This window comes from Conger conger, chromosome 5 (genome assembly GCF_963514075.1).
Source record: "Conger conger chromosome 5, fConCon1.1, whole genome shotgun sequence".
Taxonomy (NCBI): domain Eukaryota; kingdom Metazoa; phylum Chordata; class Actinopteri; order Anguilliformes; family Congridae; genus Conger; species Conger conger.
In genome coordinates, this window is record NC_083764.1 from 56,448,576 (window position 1) to 56,466,996 (window position 18,421).

The following is an 18,421-nucleotide window of genomic DNA, read 5'->3' on the forward strand; positions in this document are numbered from 1 at the left end:
TTCTCTTACCACGTGGTGTCACCGGGGTTGTCCTCCAGTCTCAGGGAAAATGTCAGCGCTCTGAAGACACTACAGTTCGGTGGTGGATGTATATCTATGGGCGTGACCGTGGAATGACTCCGATCAAGTTCGCTGGTTAGCAGACGTCTGCTCCTGGCAGTCCATGTGACCAAGTTACATTGTACATACAGTTGGCTCTTTGCCATCATGGATAACATAATTTGGTAAGAATATAGTCTACATTTCAAGTAACTATGTGCTAGTAAGGTCGCAGACCATGCATTGCACTGTCAATGACTGGGAACATTAGTGTCAAAAACTTGGCTATCTTATGTAACTTGGGACTTTTTGTCTCCCTGCCATCAAACGTTGCATATGAGGAAGCAATGGCAAATTGAGACGTTATGAAAGATAATGGTAACTAGCTAGCTAGCTAGTAGACGACAAGGCTAGTTGGCTAACATTACGAGTATGTTCGAATTTAGCTTGCTAGCTGACTACCGTTAGTGTGTGTGTATGCATCTGACTCTAGCGTGCAACAACACAGTTTGAATGAATGAGCGGTTATTTTGCTGGTTTAGTGGAGGCTTATCTTTTGTAAACGCCTTCTTCTTTCTTTGTATTCTCTGGGTTTGTATTTGGAGATAGCAGCACGGAAGGGATGGGCAGTTTGATAACAGAACGACATGAATTGTTGTGATAGTTCACGTAGGACTGGTAACAACTAGCCTATATCACTGGACCAACCTCCCTTCATTTGTCAGTAGCCAATTATTTGTGCATATTGAGAGCACAATTGTAATACAGTTGTCTGTATCTGGCTAGTTAGCCACCCGTATCGTTTTCGTATCAGTTTAAGCAGAAGACCTGACTGTATTTGGACATTATGGTTTTCAGTCCAAAGGATTTCCCAGAGCTGAAAAATGATACTTTCCTGCGAGCAGCCCGTGGCGAGGAAACGCAGCAAGTACCGGTGTGGTGTATGAGACAGGCCGGCCGCTACTTGCCAGGTGAACCCCATTTTTAACCGCGCAGTAACACCTTTTATTTGGTCATACACTCAGTTGCAGTTACACCAAAAACAGGACCTTACAGAGTGGGACATTATCATTAAGACCGGAATAACCTGGTGTAAAACCAGCTATGATTATCTTGAAATGACCAGCTACGAGCTGTTACTTGAGGTGTGTTTTAACAGGGTATATTATCATTGTTAATTCGGCTTGGTCTGTAACTCGGTCCAGTTGCTTATTTAGCGGGATATTTCCAACCAAAATGCTGTAACTTGCATATTTAATTAAATGCACTTTGGAGTTCCAACAATTAATCAAGTAATATTAAGATATTTATGCCCCACTATCAATATTATAAGTTGTGAATGTTGTGTAAATATGACGTGCTCTGCTGTAACTGGCTTTGGCTGTTTTCGGCCTCTGAATTGAAGCGCTTCGCGTTTACAGAGTTCCGTGAGCTCAGAGCTGGGAAGGATTTCTTTGACACGTGCCGGTCTCCGGAGGCCTGTTGCGAGCTCACTCTGCAGGTGAGTCCAGCGCAGACCATTGTTCCTCTCCGTGCGGTAGATTTCGTCCCAGGGTAAAAGGAGCGAATGCTTATGCAGGTGTTTTATTTATTTATTTCAGCCTTTGAGGCGGTTCCCCTTTGATGCTGCCATCATCTTCTGCGACATCCTGGTGGTTCCACAGGTGAGAGTCCAACAGACCGCCCGAGGCTCATTTCCCCCCCCTTCACCCCTTGAGCAGTTGAGTGGAGAAAGAGGACCTTCATACACGCTGTGAGGTCAGACCTCTGTAGAGAGATGCCTGTGTTGAGGAGATGGCTGAGGGCTTATGAAGAAGACAGAGGCTCCATGGCTGTAATGTGGACTGATGATGAAAATGCTGTCTGTGTCTCCAGGCCCTGGGTATGGACGTCCAGATGGTTCCAGGAAAGGGCCCCTCGTTCCCCGAGCCCCTGAAAGGGCCGGAGGACCTGCAGAGGCTGCGTACCAAAGTGGACGTGCCGGCTGAGCTGGGCTACGTCTTCAGCGCCATCACCCTCACCCGTCACAAGCTGGAGGGCAAGGTCCCGCTCATCGGCTTCACCGGGGCCCCGGTGAGACGTCTAACCGCAGGGCGACCTGTGTTTGAAGGGCATGGGGTCAAATATGTTTCACTTTGTTCCTGGAGATCTATCGTCCTGTAGGTTCTCATTTCAACCCAAATTTTCTGCGCCCGTTTCGGCTGATTAGCAGCTCTGAGCTCTCTAGTGCCATTCCCGAATCTGTGCACTTGCCTACTATCGAGTATATAGGTTGTATACTTGTATAATGAATAGCAGGCAAGTGTGCTGATTCGACATGGCCTAGCTGTTGAATGAGATGTGCTTTGTTAGGGTTGGAGTGAACCTACAGGAACAGGGTTGGGAACCACTGTTCTAGGCTCTTAAAGATACATGTTTTTTGGGGTTTTTTTTTTTTTAATCCAGTGGTTAAGATGTTGTCTGAGGTCTGTGGTGGTTTGCCCCGTTTCTTTCCACAGTGGACTCTTATGGCTTACATGATTGAGGGGGGTGGCTCCACCACCTACTCCAAGGCCAAGCGCTGGCTCTACACCCACCCTGAGGCCAGCCACCAGCTGTTGGGCCAGCTCACCAGCGTCATCGTGGACTACCTGCTGGGGCAGGTGGCAGCAGGGGCCCAGGTGAACCAGGTTCAGGGGGGCAGTTGTAACACTTGATTTGTTTTAACTAAAACGTGCATGTATCACGCCTGTATGACAATAGATACAACGGTGGTTGCACAATATAGGGACAGTATTTTGGAAGGTCCACTTTGATTGAACCTTGTCATGAGAAAGTTTGTTTTGGGAGCATCAGTGGTATGCGACATGGGCGACATGGCTCAGGCAGTAAGAGCAGTCGTCTGGCAGTCGGAGGGTTGCCGGTTCGATCCCCCGCCCGGAGCTGTGTCGAAGTGTCCCTGAGCAAGACACCTAACCCCCAAATGCTCCTGACGAGCTGGTCGGTGCCTTGCATGGCAGCCAATCGCCGTTGGGGTGTGTGTGTGTGTGTGTGTGTGTGTGTGTGTGTGTGTGTGTGTGAATGGGTGAATGGGTGAATGAGAAGCATCAATTGTACAGCGCTTTGGATAAAGGCGCTATATAAATTCCAACCATTTACCATTTACCATGCATGCTATTCTCTACATTTAACCATTTGTTTTTGGTGGGTTTGTTTGCTTTCTGGAGACAAATTGATTTATTTGATGAAAATTATGGTGCGAGCTGTCTACCTCCCTGTGATCAGTTTTGTAACAGCTTTATAATTGTACTTTGGGCAAACTCTCCAGCAGGCTATGGAGTTCTTATAGACTAAGCATGTAGTACTTCTGTCTCATCTGTTATTACAAAGCGGAATATGCATTACACTATATGACAAAGTAGAATATGCTGTCTACTCTGACTGTAGCAAGTAGAAGATCCTCTGTACTCTTGACTGGAGGGAAGTAGAATATGCTCTCTACTCTGACTGTGACACACTGTATTCTCCTCTGTACTCTGTGAGTGTATTCTCCTCTGTACTCTGTGACACACTGTATTCTCCTCTGTACTCTGACAGTGTATTCTCCTCTGTACTCTGTGACACACTGTATTCTCTGTACTCTGTGACACACTGTATTCTCCTCTGTACTCTGTTACAGTGTATTCTCCTCTGTACTCTGTGACACAGTGTGTTCTCCTCTGTACTCTGCGACAGTGTGTTCTCCTCTGTACTCTGTGACACAGTGTGTTCTCCTCTGTACTCTGCGACAGTGTGTTCTCCTCTGTACTCTGTGACACAGTGTGTTCTCCTCTGTACTCTGCGACAGTGTGTTCTCCTCTGTACTCTGTGACACAGTGTGTTCTCCTCTGTACTCTGCGACAGTGTGTTCTCCTCTGTACTCTGTGACACAGTGTGTTCTCCTCTGTACTCTGCGACAGTGTGTTCTCCTCTGTACTCTGTGACACAGTGTGTTCTCCTCTGTACTCTGTGACACAGTGTATTCTCCTCTGTACTCTGTGACAGTGTGTTCTCCTCTCCTGGCGCTGCAGGCCCTGCAGGTGTTTGAGTCCCACGCTGGGGTCTTGGGTCCCGTGGAGTTTAAGGAGTTCTGCTTGCCGTACCTGCGGGACATTGCGCGACGGGTCAAAGAGCAGCTGAAGGAGTCGGGCCAGGACAGTGTGCCTATGGTGAGTCCCTCAGTCCCATTACAAACCTCCACTCCTGCCTGGAGTAACTCTGTCCCGCTACATACCTTCTTTTTTTTTACATTACGTGGCATTTAGCAGATGCTCTTATCCAGAGCGACGTACAACAAAGTGCAAATCAATCACAAGAACAAGTGCAAAAGTAGACCTGAGAGGACAGTACAGTTCCGAGTCCTAGTGTAAACATATTCAGAACCCTTGAAGAGTACAATCAACATTCACACTAGCATACCACTGTTGGCAGCTAGAATACAACAACAGCCAATAAAAACAACAATACCTATACAAGTAACGATATCTATACATAAGTGCCATTACGGTCTAAGGCTAATCACAGTGATTGTGAGTTGGGGAGGGAAAACCTCCAGTCCTTCACAGAGCAGCTCAGTCCCACTCCAAACCTCCACTCCTGCCCGGAGTAACTCAGTCCCACTCCAAACCTCCACTCCTGCCCGGAGTAACTCAGTCCCACTACAAACATCCACTCCTGCCCTGAGTAGCTCAGTCCCACTCCAAAACTCTACATTTTCCGAAGAGCAACTCAACTTTAAAAGTAGCACTGCCCAGAGTAGCTGTCACATTCCAAACCTCCACTCCTTCCCAAGAGTGAAACTGTCCCATTCCAACCGCCCACTCCACAGTTATGTTCCTAATACAGCAAACACACAGGAACCTGTAATATCAGTAGAGCTTAGTCCCCACAGGCATTGTGTAATTTCTGACCTTGTAAAAATGGGTGCCTTGTTCTGCACTGTTTATTGGTGACAGTGCCGTATTAGGACGTTTGTCTTCTAAATGTGGACGTGTCTTCCCAAAAAAATTAATAAAAACATCTTCAGCAGAGGGATGTTAAAAGATGTATGCACAATAAACCAACTTAGTCTGCCGATGCTTTAATTTCATTAGTAAGTAAAGCACACCAAATCCAAAGAAATTTAGATTTCATGACAGAGCAACAGCAACCGTAGATGTTGCAGTTTCGCTTTTCACCACTAGATGGCCAGAGATTTTTTGCAACTGGAGTTAAAAGTAGAATCTCCTCTCACTTGTTATCAGGGAATATGTTTCAGTGGAGAGTGCCCATGAATTAATGACCGGGTAAAAATAAGGATGACTACATTTTAAATGGTCTTTATAGTGCTTTTGAAGTATCTTGAATACTTTATGGTGGAGGAGAGTTGGGGTACTCACCTTTTGCTGATGTTTTGTGCCCTGTGATTTTAGTCGGTTGATGCCTAGCAGCCATTTTGCTCCATAATACTCCCAGCGCATTAATTTTAGCGAGGCAGCAAGGACATCCTGGGCCAATTAAACAGAGGCACGATTCAGTGACCAGATGGGAGTCAGATTGGGAATTTGGCTTCAGCTCAGTGGACCTGAGGGAACGTGCCCCAAAACTTTGTGATAATTGCTGTGGGATCTTTAATGACCACAGTGTGTCAGGACCTGAGAAGTAGGACTTTTCTAAAGGGAATATCGCCCTCTGCTGGGTGCAGGCAGGTTTTCCCTAGAGGCTGCACTTAGAACTTCCTGCTAAACCTGGGAGGAGAGCTCTGGTCCTGGGGTGGCAGTAATCTTTCTGTTTTTTTTTTTTTCTGTCTTGAGTTTTACCGCAAGAGTTTGATGGATTATCGAGAAGAGCCTGACTGGGGAAAACAGCTAAACCTCCAGCACGTTACCTACTGTACTTTCTTTAAGCCTAATACTTAATCTGATTATGTAGTTAGAGGTTCAGATGAAGCAAAAAAACAAGAACATCTGTGGCACTTTAGAACCTGGGTCACCTACCCCTGAACTAAACTCCCACGATCCATCTGTTACATTAAACTCCATTTACACTGCAAAAACCAGCAAATAAGTATTTTAGTCTTATATTGAGATTGTCTTATTTGTTTTACTTTTTTGCTAAATAAGAGGAAAAAAATTGCCAATGAGTTAAGAGTAGACCTTTTGCCAATGAAATTAGAAAAGTTCACTCATCAAGCAAACAATAACTTAAAACAAGCTAATATTTTCTTTAAAAAATAAAAAAAGATCTTAAGTCTTATTACAAGACTTGTTACATCACTTGTTATGACAGCCACTTTTTGCAGTGTAGGCTCTTGTCCAAAGAGACTTATGCATCCATTAAGGTTTAGGCCAGGAGTAGGGATAATAAGTCTTCAGCATCGTGTCTGATAGTATTAGTTGTGCTGTTAGTGGTGAATGTGTTTGGTCTTCCTGTCTGTCCCAGATTGTGTTTGCCAAGGACGGCCACTATGCCCTGGAGGACCTCGCTCAGTCACACTATGAAGTCGTTGGCTTGGATTGGACCATCGACCCACGATCTGCACGGTGAGTGCCCCCCTGTTCCCCTCTCCCCAGCCCTGCCCCATCCTGGCCCCAGCCCTGCCCCATCCTGGCCCCAGCCCTGCCCCATCCTGGCCCCAGCCCTGCCCCATCCTGGCCCCAGCCTTGCCCCATCCTGGCCCCATCCTGGCCCATTCCTGCCCCCATCCTGCCCCTCTCCCCCGCCAGGCACCATCCTGTTGTGAATTGTCTTAATTGGCAAATCCAGGTGGTTGGAACAAAATACTGGGGTGGACTTTTACCTTCTGAACCTGGATTTTCCACCTCCTGGATGAGCTGTAGAAAGCAGTGGTTTGAGTCCCGTGTTGACCTCTTTCAGGGTGAGGACGGGAGGGAAGGTGGCCCTGCAGGGGAACATGGACCCCTGCGCCCTGTACGCTCCCAAGGTGAGACCCCACCCTCAGCCCACACCACACCTCTATCACACCACCCTCAGCCCACACCACACCTCTATCACACCACCCTCAGCCCACACCACACCTCTATCACACCACCCCTCAGCCCACACCACACCTCTATCACACCACCCCCCAGCCCACTCCACACCTCTATCACACCACCCCTCAGCCCACACCTCTATCACACCACCCCTCAGCCCACTCCACACCTCTATCACACCACCCCTCAGCCCACACCACCCCTCAGCCCACACCACCCCTCAGCCCACACCACACCTCTATCACACCACCCCTCAGCCCACACCACACCTCTATCACACCACCCCTCAGCCCACACCACACCTCTATCACACCACCCCTCAGCCCACACCTCTATCACACCACCCCTCAGCCCACACCACACCTCTATCACACCACCCCTCAGCCCATACCTCTATCACACCACCCCTCAGCCCACACCTCTATCACACCACCCCTCAGCCCACACCTCAGCCCACACCACACCTCTATCACACCACCCCTCAGCCCATACCTCTATCACACCACCCCTCAGCCCACACCTCTATCACACCACCCCTCAGCCCACACCACACCTCTATCACACCACCCCTCAGCCCATACCTCTATCACACCACCCCTCAGCCCACACCTCTATCACACATCCCTCAGCCCACACCACACGTCTATAACACCACCCCTCAGCCCACACCACACCTCTATCACACCACCCCTCAGCCCACACCACACCTCTATCACACCACTTTTATTGGAGATTTAAACTATTTATTAATCACAGTAAAATTAAAATTAAAATTACAATTTGATTATAATAAAATATGAATCTGCCAGTGACCTGAGCTATGACGTCCGTTTCATAGTGTCCTATAGGCAATGCCCTGCTTCAACCTTGTTTGTGTATGTTTATGTGTTGTCCTTGCATATGCTGCACCCAGAAGAATAGTCCAAGTGTTTTTTAAATGGTTTCTAAATGCAGAAATGAGGAGGCAAATTGTGTTTTGAAGTGGAGAGTAAATCCTTTCAATTTGTCCAAACAAGTTGGTGACTGACAGCTCATTGTAGCTCCTCCAATTATGGGGTTTGTGAAACCTCACTCCGACTTCAGCGGGATTCACACACGCTGCACTGGTGAAGCGCTTTCACTGGAGATAGTCAGAGAAACCTCTCCACCGTACTGCACCCTGCTGCTGGTTTCACTCCATATAAACCACAGCAGCCTCTAGAGCTGGGCGATATATATATCATGATATTGTACATACTACAGTCATGTACAAACAAGTACAGTCACCTTTTCATACTGTCGTGTGGTGTTAGGTGACTATTTGGTTTAAAAACACACACATACAATTAGTGAACTGAAATATACTGCAACTGTCAAAAATTATGTTGTGTGTAAGGTTGCATCGCGTGGAATTTTGCAAGTTTCATTCAAAATTGACAATTGGCCTTTAAGTTCATTTCCCAACTTCTTTGTCATCCTATTGCAGTTTATAATTTGCTACATTTATTGGATGAAAAAGAATTAAATTCTATTGCATAAATTCACACCAGTATGCCAATAAATAAGGTATACTGCCCAGCCCTAGTGACTTTTGTGGCTGGGGTACTTGGAGGGTAGGGATGTGTGGGTTTTATTAAATAATGTGAAATATTTTTAGAGAGGATAAAGTTTGAGTACCTTTATATTGCAATTTTAGGTCTTTTGGCAGTTGGTTTCTGTTCAAAATTAATTCATTCTTCCAGACGAATAATTTTTACTGCGTAGTAAAGAGCAGGATTTTGTGGAATGTTGCAGGAGACGATAGCGGAGATCGTTAAGAAGATGCTGGACGGCTTCGGCCCCAGGGGGTACATCGCTAATCTGGGGCACGGACTGTACCCCGACATGGACCCGGAGCACGTGGGAGCCTTCGTGGAGGCGGTCCACTCCCACTCCCGACAGCTCCTAAAATAACCGCCCCATTCCACCAGAGAGAAGGACACATACGGGGGACGGGACCACGGCTGTGACTGCGCTACACTGTTCACTCGGGACAACTGATCGCTGTGTTATTAGCCAGGCTAATGCTAGGCCGTAAAAGCGCCATTTATGTTATTTCAGTGCTAGTACCATCTTAACCCGCCCATTCCTCCTGAGGTTGCCTGTGGGTAGCTGGAAACGAGTTTTCCAAAACGGCCATTTCCGTGTCGGTAAATCTGCGGAAGTGGGGCCCTACTTTTTGCCATGATCTAGTCCATTTAGTTAATCATGTTTGCGCCAGTAAAATAAATCCAAGTTCTGAATGGTGGTTTGAATGTACCAAGTGAATAGTCCTGTTCATTTGTAATATTGTAAGCTATCCCGAAGTAAGGAGTGGACTTCATGAAAATTTTGATGAATAAAAAGTATTTTGGACTCGGCTTGAGTGTTGTTCTCCAAACAACAGGGGCATTCAGAAGAGATGGAATTGTCCTGCGTAAGACATTACAAAAAGAACAATTAGATATGTTATTTTTTTGAGCCATATTAATTTCTATTTATACTGATTCTTTTGTTTTGGTTTTTGTCTGATGACATTGTGGAAACACTTGGGCAAAACAATTTCGATGCAATAGAAGAGGCTGTTTTTCCTTCGGCTTAGAGTGAAAGCGCTGGTGTGATTATTTATCATTATCGCCATCTCCTTCCCAAATCAAAACAAGTTAATCCCAAGTGGGCGTTTTTTTTAATACAAGCACTGGAGATAAGCAGATGCGCTCGTGATGCAAAGCCAGCCGTTGTTGTTGTTTTTGTTGAAATGCTGGGACCCCAAGTAAGTCCACAAAAACAACCAATATGGTGTGAGGATCACGCTTATCTGGATCGCCTAGAAATGCATTTGTGTACATCTACGCAATTATTCTCCACCTCCAAAGCCAATGGTACATAAATGTCTATATTGCACACGTTCATTACAATCACACCGCATTCAGTGTTACGATTCTCATAAATGACTGATTCAAACAAGTCAGGCATCTAGAGCCAATTCCTTTCCCCCTTGATTTCTATAAACAGTGAATACTGAATCGTTTTTTTGTTTTTAAACTAGCACTGAATTGTTTGAGTGGAAGGAGAGCGCACGCTGTTTGAGAGTACCCAGACCCACCGCGGTCCGTCGCTCGACAAACCTGAGAAAAGACGCCGCTTCCGTCTGAATATCCAATCAAAGGCGCTAGTCGGAGCACAATGGAGGCTCCCAGCTCGTTTGTGTCTGGACTATAAACAGCTGCCACCTCCCGTCATTTTGGCCGCGGACGGCGTGCGGTTGTCAAAGCGTGGGATCAAGCGGGCCTTGATTGAAGCGCGAGGTGCCGTAAGCCTTCGGGGAGAAAAACAAGCTCGAATCAATTTGCTGATTAGGGCCGGGGGATTTTTTAAGCCCCCGGTCGGCATGTGTGTTGGCTCAGAACAAAGCGCAGGGTTTTCGTTTATACATTTTTTGTGTGTGTTTGCGCCAGGCGCTCCCCCCTCTCCTCTCCTCCCCTCCCTTCCTTTCCTTTCCTCTCTCAGTCAAGCTTGCGAGGAACTCCTCAAGGGGGGGGTTTGGGCATTATTTTTAATTGCAAAAAATGAATCTACACTTTAAAAAGCCAATGTCCCCAAGGCCTCCTTAAAAAGGGGAGGAGGGGGGTGGAAACATGGCCAGGGGGTGGTGGTGGGGGAGGGAGAAATAAGCAGGGGGGGGAGGGAGGGGTCAGGCACAATCTTTCAGCAAATCAGCAAGCCTGAAAATCCAATCTGCTCTTGGAGACAGTCGACTGTACATCATTTGTCAGGGCCCGGCGTTATCAGCTCTGTATCAGATGGGAGGTCTCGGGCGGTGATTGATTTTAGATATTAGCAGCAGCAGCAGCAGTGGAGAATGGCTGGGCCAGCCGTGGCTAATGCAGATTTGGACAAAGTTTTCCGCAGGAGCGGGCCGGTGGGTCCTTACCCACCAGTAACGACCTAAACGAACGGACAACCGCTTATTATTCAGGACCTACGACTGCTGGTTGGGCCCTAATATTTATATTATAGTCAGCAGCATGTTGTTATTTTTTATTGGTGAAATCAATGACAGTATTTGGGAAATACAAATTCAAACAGACGCACATTGTACCCTGGAGTAACTCCAGCTGAGTTGAGTAGCTCAGGTCGGTGTTGTTCCTAAATTGAAGTTGAAAGGGTTTTGTAGACGGAGAGCGGTTTCCAGCGTGCTGGAGGAGTCGGTAGCCTGTGGAACATCCTGGTTTCCATCGCTGCCCGGCCTCATCCCACGTTCGCGCAGCCGTTCTCTCGGTGCATTGTGGGGGCCCGGGTTGAGCTCCGAGGAGGTGCGGGAGTGAAAGGAGCTCCGCCCTCTCCTCGCTCGGCACCAGACACCCCAATTACTCAAGAATGCTGGGGGAGAAGGAGGGGAAAGAAGGGAATCTGGCCGCCAGAACAAAGCTCTCCAAATCAGGTCCCAGTAGAGAGGGGATGTCTGATCGCGATGACAGCAGGACTGCCCCGTTCCAGGTGCCGATAGCGAGGGGGGGGGGGGGGGCGCTACCTGTCACCCCCCCCACCACGCCCAGCCTCACAAAGACCCTCGTCAAGCTCTGACAGAGACGGACGGCCGGCCGTCGGGGAGGCGATTATCGCTATGGCAACCCGCGAAGAGTGCCAACACCTCCGACGCTTAGCGGAGGCTCCGAGGCTTCACCGCCGTTGGGGGGGGGGGGGGGATGAAACGAGCAGTTTTGCACGGGCCGGGGAGGGTTGCCAACGGCGTGCAGAACAGAGGAGGCAGGTAGGGAGGCCAATTACCGGCCGTCTCTCCCACCTCCACGCCACGTCACGCCGGCCAGGCTAACAGCGCATCGTCCAGCGCCCCCCACCTCTGCTCCCCGCTCCGGACCAGCCGTCCGTGAAGGACTGGGCTAATGGGGAGAGGAGGCAGCGCTCCGCTGTCTGTACCTGCCAAAACAAGCGCCGGCGGTCAGCGCGCGGTCTCAGAGGGTCGATCGTTAGCGCGCCGCGGCGGGGCTCGGGAGGGCCCTTTCCTCTCCAGCGATAGCGCGTCCAGCGTTCCGGGCCCACCCGCCCGGCGTTACTCGCCGTGCTCCCCCCGCGCATCCCACGATGCATTTCGGCTCTCGCCCTCACCCCGCCGAGCAGGCAGACCGAACGGACGGAGAGGTTCCAGCGATACGCCGAGCCCATTACCAGATTGTTCCGGGGGGGGGGGGGGGGGGGGGGGAGCTGCCTGCTGCTGCTGGGATAATTAATAGGCTCATTTAGAGGAGCGATCAATCTGGCCGCTCCGCCACGTAGGGAGGGAGGGGACGGGTGCGTGGCACGCCATGCTGATGGGCTCCTCGGGCCCCCTCTCCCAGCCCCGCCGTCCAGGCGTCTGGTCAGGGACAGACGGGCCCCCGCTATTTACACAGCCAGGCAAGCGCAGTAAAACGCAAACATTTCGCCTCCCCGGCTCAGCGCGCCCCTACACTGGAGGACTCACTGTTTGTGTGCTGCTCTTCAGCCACCGTCGGAGTACTCACCTCACCAGGGACCGCACTGGCGTTTCTGCGGTGGGGAATGCTGGGGCCAGGTGAGACCAGAGGCAAGGGCCTCAAAAAACCAAGGCCACGCCAAGTCTGTGTTTCACACTTTATTCATAGAAAAGCACTGAGATTCCAACACAAATCATATAAAATGGTAGTAGCATTACATAAATAGTAATAAACTTTTTGTTTCATAGACATTAGCTCAAGAGGTTGCACAAACAAAAAGTGTTGATGAACGATACTTCTGTGGCAACAAATACTGGATACCTTCCTTTTTTTAATTCAGTAGCACAAAGAGGCGACACACACTTTCTCTTAAATTAAAATCTAAAACAGTAGATAAACTAGTGAACAACCTCTACCAGCGCTTATTTTTTCCTTCTAAATTCTAGGGACAGGTCAAAACACTGGTACACATATAGACACTTAGGGTGTGGGAGAGAAAAAAACTAAACCAAAAGAAAACAAAATGGTGTCCTTTTTTTGCGATGCTATTGGACCAGCTAGGTTAACTATAGAACAGGAAGCAGAGAGGAACCATTGCTCAGTTCGACGTGTATGTAACAGGCAGTTCTAAAATGTACTGCAGCACATTTTGCAAAAAGCAAGTTTTTTTTTTTTTTCCTCAAAAGAAAAAGACGTTCCTTTTTTTTCCCCCTCCCACTCGTCGCTAGTGGCTCTCCCATTCTAATGGCAGCTGTTCCAATTGTGTTTGCACATGGCCGATAACACTAGTCTAGGGCCAGGTCCCGAAACGCCAGAGGTCGGGGAAGAAGAGACGGCAACAGCACTCGATCTGAGGAGGACTGCTGGGAAGGAGGAAACGATATTCAGTAAATGACCCTCCGATAAAAAACACAACCTGGGGACCAAAACGACGGCCACTTGGGAATCTCATCCCCAACTTGTACGTCTCCTATGAATTTATCAGTATCGGGAAAATATTTGACTCAGTGTGGGGGTGGGGGGGGGATTGAGAAACTATGAGGAAGGCTTTAAGCAGTCGACACCCACGGAACAGTGTTGCAATGGGGCGGGGCCTGCAAACACAAAGAGTGCAATGGGCAGCAAAACGTCGAAAGACATGCCTTTTCTCTTTAAAAACCAACTGCCAGACACTTAGACGCTACAGCTAAAGTCCAAAAAGAACACAATACAACTCTCCTTCCAAGCCAATGTCCAACCCGATTGGCTGTATGGACTATCATTGACGTATGAATAAACACATATGTGCTGCCTTGATATTAGTTTGGTACAGGGTGTTGGCTCACGCCCCCTTGAACCTTGACCCCAGCAGATCCCCCTGTCAGAGGAGGGAAAGGGAGGGGAAAATGACTAAGTAGTTCTGCATAGTCTGGTGCTTTCCGTTTGTGTTTATTTTTCTTCTCCTTTTTAAATCTCTATGTTACATGCTTCCTCTTGCACAACATATTGCGAAAATAAAAACAAAATAAAGATACAAAATAAATGAGAAAAACACAGGAGCACCTGAGAAATGTCTTGAAGTCTTTCCTCTTAATGTCGTAATCACATTCCCAGCCCACAACAAATTCAAGTATCCGAAAAAAAAAAAGACATACAATTATCATAAATAATTATAACTTTACAATTTTTTGAATTGACACTTTCATATTTACAATATCATAAATGCTTTTGCTACCATTTTTTTGTTTCGTTTCTTTAAGTGATTCCCTGAGAACGGAGTTTAGCATTTAGCATCTTTTTCGTTCTTTACCGTATTACCTCAAATAGAAACCAAAGCAAAAGAGTGTGAAGGTTTCGAACCAGCTGGGGGCACTCCCAGTTAAAGGAGTTAAAGGAGGAAAGACACTTCCACACAGATGTCTAAAACCAGGACTATTTTCCTCCGTTTGATAATGAAATTACGTTTGAACTTCACGCTATTACAATTATACGCCTGTACGCTTTCATACCGTTGCACGTTCCCTCGGGTAACACATGAAAATGAACTGCAAGCTTCGCAAACGTCAACATTAAGCACTTGTCCAACGCCGATATACCACTTATACCGTTTTCCTGCCGTACATTTGGCCGCTCACCACTGCATATATTAAACATTCACAATCTCCGCAAAAGGGAACGTGAAATTATTACATATCATTTGAGCAATTCACCAAGTATAAACAACAACAGGCCTGGATTTAGGAAGTAGCCTATGGCCCACTCCTGGTCCTCCTCCCTCTTCCGCAAGCAATACCTTCAGAAGCACTCGACAGTGGCGTTCTGTTTCAGGGCTGGGGGAAAAAATGCGGTTTTCAGCCGTGAAATTTAAGCGGTGCCGCAGAAACATACCCCAGTCGAGACCCGTTGTATAACGACATTTACACAACCCTGGCCATGAGCCCTGCTAGTTGTCAACACGACGACGTTTGGCCGTAAAACGTGTGGGGGTTATTAATTTGGAGTAATACGGTATTTCTTTCATTTCCTGCTGAAAAGTACCTTCATTGAAAGTGAAAAAGGCTAGAAAAACAAACTAGAATAAATAAAAGGGAGGAGGAGGAGGAGGAGGATTCACACTTGAAGCGGCTTGGTGGAGCCTGGAAAGTGGTCGGACTGAGGGGCGGTGCAGACCGGCGTTTTGGTGCTACGCGCTAACTGCGCAGGTTCCTTCCCAAACCTGCTGTCAGGTCCACGTTCCAGACTCTTCCTGGGGCCTTAAAGCTGATCCTTGGAATACAATAGAGGTACGATGATCTCACTCTGCCCTGCCAGCGTTTTGGTATGTCTCTTTCGATGTTTTCAAGAAACTCCTTAAAAAAAACAAAAAAAAAAAAACACAAAAAAACAACCCAGCGCGCGCCACGAGGGGGAGCGTTATCTGGCTCCTCATCCCACAGGTCATTTGGTTTCCCCCCCCTCTTTATGTGCCACTCCTGTTTTTATTTTTGTACAATTTATTTTTTTTGTTTATTTTTTTCCCTCTTTTTCTAAATGAAAACGTAGAAAAAACACTTCAGTTGTTTACACCTGTAGAAGTTTTTTCCCCCTCCCCCCTCCCTCCCCCCATAACTTTTCTACCTGGTAGAATGACGTTGTGAACGGTGGTTTTACTCGAAGAAAATCACAAAGAAAAACAAAAACGAAAAAAAGTCAGGATAATAATAATAATAATCCCCTGGAGGCCGTCCCCGCCCACAACCCCCCCTTGCCAAGCGACGGGCGTGGGGGGGGGAGGGTGTCAGCCGAAGCGCTCGCGCACCAACATCATCAGTTTCTTCTTGCCCTTGTAAATCTGTTTGAGGTTGTCGATGAACTGGGCGAACTGTATGTGTCCGTCTTGCGCCAGCAGGAAGGTCTCGCGCGCCTTGCTGAGGAACTCGATGAACTCGCCGTAGTGCCGCGGGCTGATGTGGGTGAGCCGCGAGTGGGTGGTGTTGATGTAGGCGCTGATGGTGGCGTCCAGGAGCTGCCGGAGCGGCGCCTTGTCCGTGGACATGAGCTTGCCCGAGTTCCGCCGGCCGGGGATGCCGGCCAGGCCGGGCGCCGTCATGGTGCAGCGGCGCAAGATGTCCGACAGCACCGTGGCGCAGTGCACGCTCTTCACCACCAGGGGGATGATGGCGGCCAGCTCGTTCTTGCCCAGCGAGTGGCTGAGCGCGCAGGCCCACAGCACGTCGTTGATGGCCGGGTGCGTGTCCTGGTTGTAGGCCAGGTTGAGGTGCGTCATGGCCAGCGAGGCCAGCTTGAAGGCGCGCAGCGGGTAGCCGCGGTGCTCCATGTAGCGGGCGATGGTGAACAGCTGCGAGTACGTCATGCCGGTGGACGCCGCGTCGATGACGATCTGGTAGGCCGTCTCGAAGGCGATGTGGTCCTTCTCGCAGAGGGTGAGCGCCGACAGGGCGCAGTTCTGAGGGTCCTTCATGGCGCACTGCAGGGCCAGCGTCCGCGCGCAGCTGGCCAGCTCCTCCCGCTGCGGGTAGTCCAGGCTCAGCCGCAGGATGGTGTTGTGGGACATGACCGTGGCCGCCACGATGCTGGTGGCCTCGGTGGGGGTGAAGAGGGTGTACCAGCCCTGGAGGATGCTCACCAGAGCTCGCAGGCCTGAGGGGGGGGGAAAGAGGACGGCCAATGAGAACATTACATTCACATTAAAGGCAGAGCGACGTACAACAAAAGTCCATACCCATTACCAGGTACAAGTGTGCTAAAAGGTGTCCTTGTTCCTAGAAAGCAACTGGGTCTGCTGGTTTTTGTTTTTCTGCTTAATTAATGAACTGCTCTAAATGATTAATTAAGTGCTGGGTAACAACACACACCAGCAGACCCTGTAGCTCTCCAGGACCAGGGTTGGAGACCCAGTATTGAGAAAAAAATGTATCCTCCTTTCCTCCACTCGTCTTCTCCCTCCCATCCCCCAGTAAGTAGGGGAAAAAAAGGAGGATACATTTTTTTCCTGAAAGGATTTTCATCCGTTTTTACACTACAGTTACAATCTGTGGCTGTTATCCGTTCGTAGCCACCGACGGATTACTCGGCCTGAGGGACAAAGCCGTCCGATCAAAAACAAGTTTGATTTGATGGAACAGCACTTCTAATACGGAGATAAACAAGTGAACGATTTTCAGCTGGTTCTTCAGTGTGCCCTAAGATTTATAACAAAGCCCTTTCCCTCTTTGAGCTGGCCATTAACTGGGCTCTCTAATTGGCCTATTTGTACCTATTGAGCCGTGTGTATGCGCATGTAAGTGCGTGTATGCGTGCGTGCGTGCGTGTGTGAGAGAGGGGGGGGGAATACTCACCGACTTCGGTGGCGCAGGTGACCAGCCAGCGCACCATCTCCCTGCGTCTCCAGTTGAGAGTGGAGAGAGTCATGCGCATCACCTGTGGACAGACATCAGCACACATCAGCCTCACTGTGACACAGCACGGCAAGGGCCACTGCACTTCAGCTCCAATTACACTGTGCAGGCTTATCCACACACACACAGACACACACACACACACACACACACACACACACACACACACACACACACACACACACACACACACACACAGACACAGACACAGACACAGACACAGACACAGACACAGACACAGACACAGACACAGACAGACACACAGACACACACAGACACACACAGACACACACAGACACAGACACACACAGACACACACACACAGACACACACAGACACACACACACAGACACACACACACAGACACACACAGACACACACAGACACACACAGACACACACAGACACACACACAGACACACACACAAACATAAAACGCATGCACGCACACATACAAAATACACAACTAACACACAGACACAGACACCGAGAGCAACTGGCATCACACAGACTAGCACAGCCCGGTCGATCGCAGGGGAGGGCGGGCGTCTGACCTGCAGGCCCAGCTCCAGAGCCACGTTGAGCAGCGTGATGTCGGGCGGACTGTCGGCAGGCGTGGCGATCTTGAAGGCGTCCTGGGCCAGCTTGAAGATGAGCGAGGAGGAGTGGATGTTCTTCTGGATGGCCTCCAGGACCGTCCTCAGTCTCAACATGTCACCTGAGGGACAGAGGATGGAACCCTTAGCCACGACCACGCCAAACTCACACCATGGACCTCATTTACGAGGACCTATGCGGCCTAGTCTAAGCCTAGTCCGAGACTAAATTCAATTCTCAATGGTGATTCTCCATACAATTTTAATCCAGGACTAAGCTAAATCTGTGTCCGTGAAACAGTTTTTCACATGCCAAAGGTCTTCATCAACACCCCATAAGTTTAGTGCAATCATCACTGCACTAAACTCCGACTAATATCACCTCTATAAACATCTGGTGGTGGAAGGAAGGAAGAAAAAAAAAGAAAAAAAGAAAAAAAAAAA

The 18,421-nt window shown here is 48.7% G+C and overlaps 2 protein-coding genes across 2 annotated transcripts in view; one reads left to right on the forward strand and one right to left on the reverse strand.

Moving 5' to 3' along the window:
* Positions 1–24: 24 nt before the first annotated feature.
* Positions 25–9,409, forward strand: urod (uroporphyrinogen decarboxylase). Its single transcript, XM_061241044.1, has 10 exons — positions 25–224; positions 898–1,010; positions 1,461–1,540; positions 1,641–1,703; positions 1,915–2,112; positions 2,538–2,699; positions 4,089–4,226; positions 6,478–6,578; positions 6,913–6,979; positions 8,805–9,409. The coding sequence occupies exons 1-10, from the start codon at positions 208–210 to the stop codon at positions 8,961–8,963; spliced, it is 1,098 nt and encodes a 365-aa protein (XP_061097028.1). The 5' UTR covers positions 25–207; the 3' UTR covers positions 8,964–9,409.
* A 6,204-nt stretch (positions 9,410–15,613) lies between these two features.
* Positions 15,614–18,421, reverse strand: part of zswim5 (zinc finger, SWIM-type containing 5) — a 57,050-nt gene continuing 54,242 nt past the window's right edge. Inside the window, exons 12-14 of the mRNA XM_061243146.1 lie at positions 17,936–18,099; positions 17,323–17,404; positions 15,614–16,624 (exon numbers count right to left, since the gene is read on the reverse strand). Coding sequence (XP_061099130.1) covers positions 15,762–16,624; positions 17,323–17,404; positions 17,936–18,099 — 1,109 coding nt within the window. The 3' untranslated portion in view covers positions 15,614–15,761. The remainder of the gene's footprint in view (positions 16,625–17,322; positions 17,405–17,935; positions 18,100–18,421) is intronic.

Excerpts from the sequence above, each read along its gene's own strand:
- urod (XM_061241044.1), top strand. Across the intron at positions 2,113-2,537 it reads TCGGCTTCACCGGGGCCCCG|TGGACTCTTATGGCTTACAT; the intron begins GTGAGACGTCTA and ends TTCTTTCCACAG. Across the intron at positions 4,227-6,477 it reads GCCAGGACAGTGTGCCTATG|ATTGTGTTTGCCAAGGACGG; the intron begins GTGAGTCCCTCA and ends TGTCTGTCCCAG.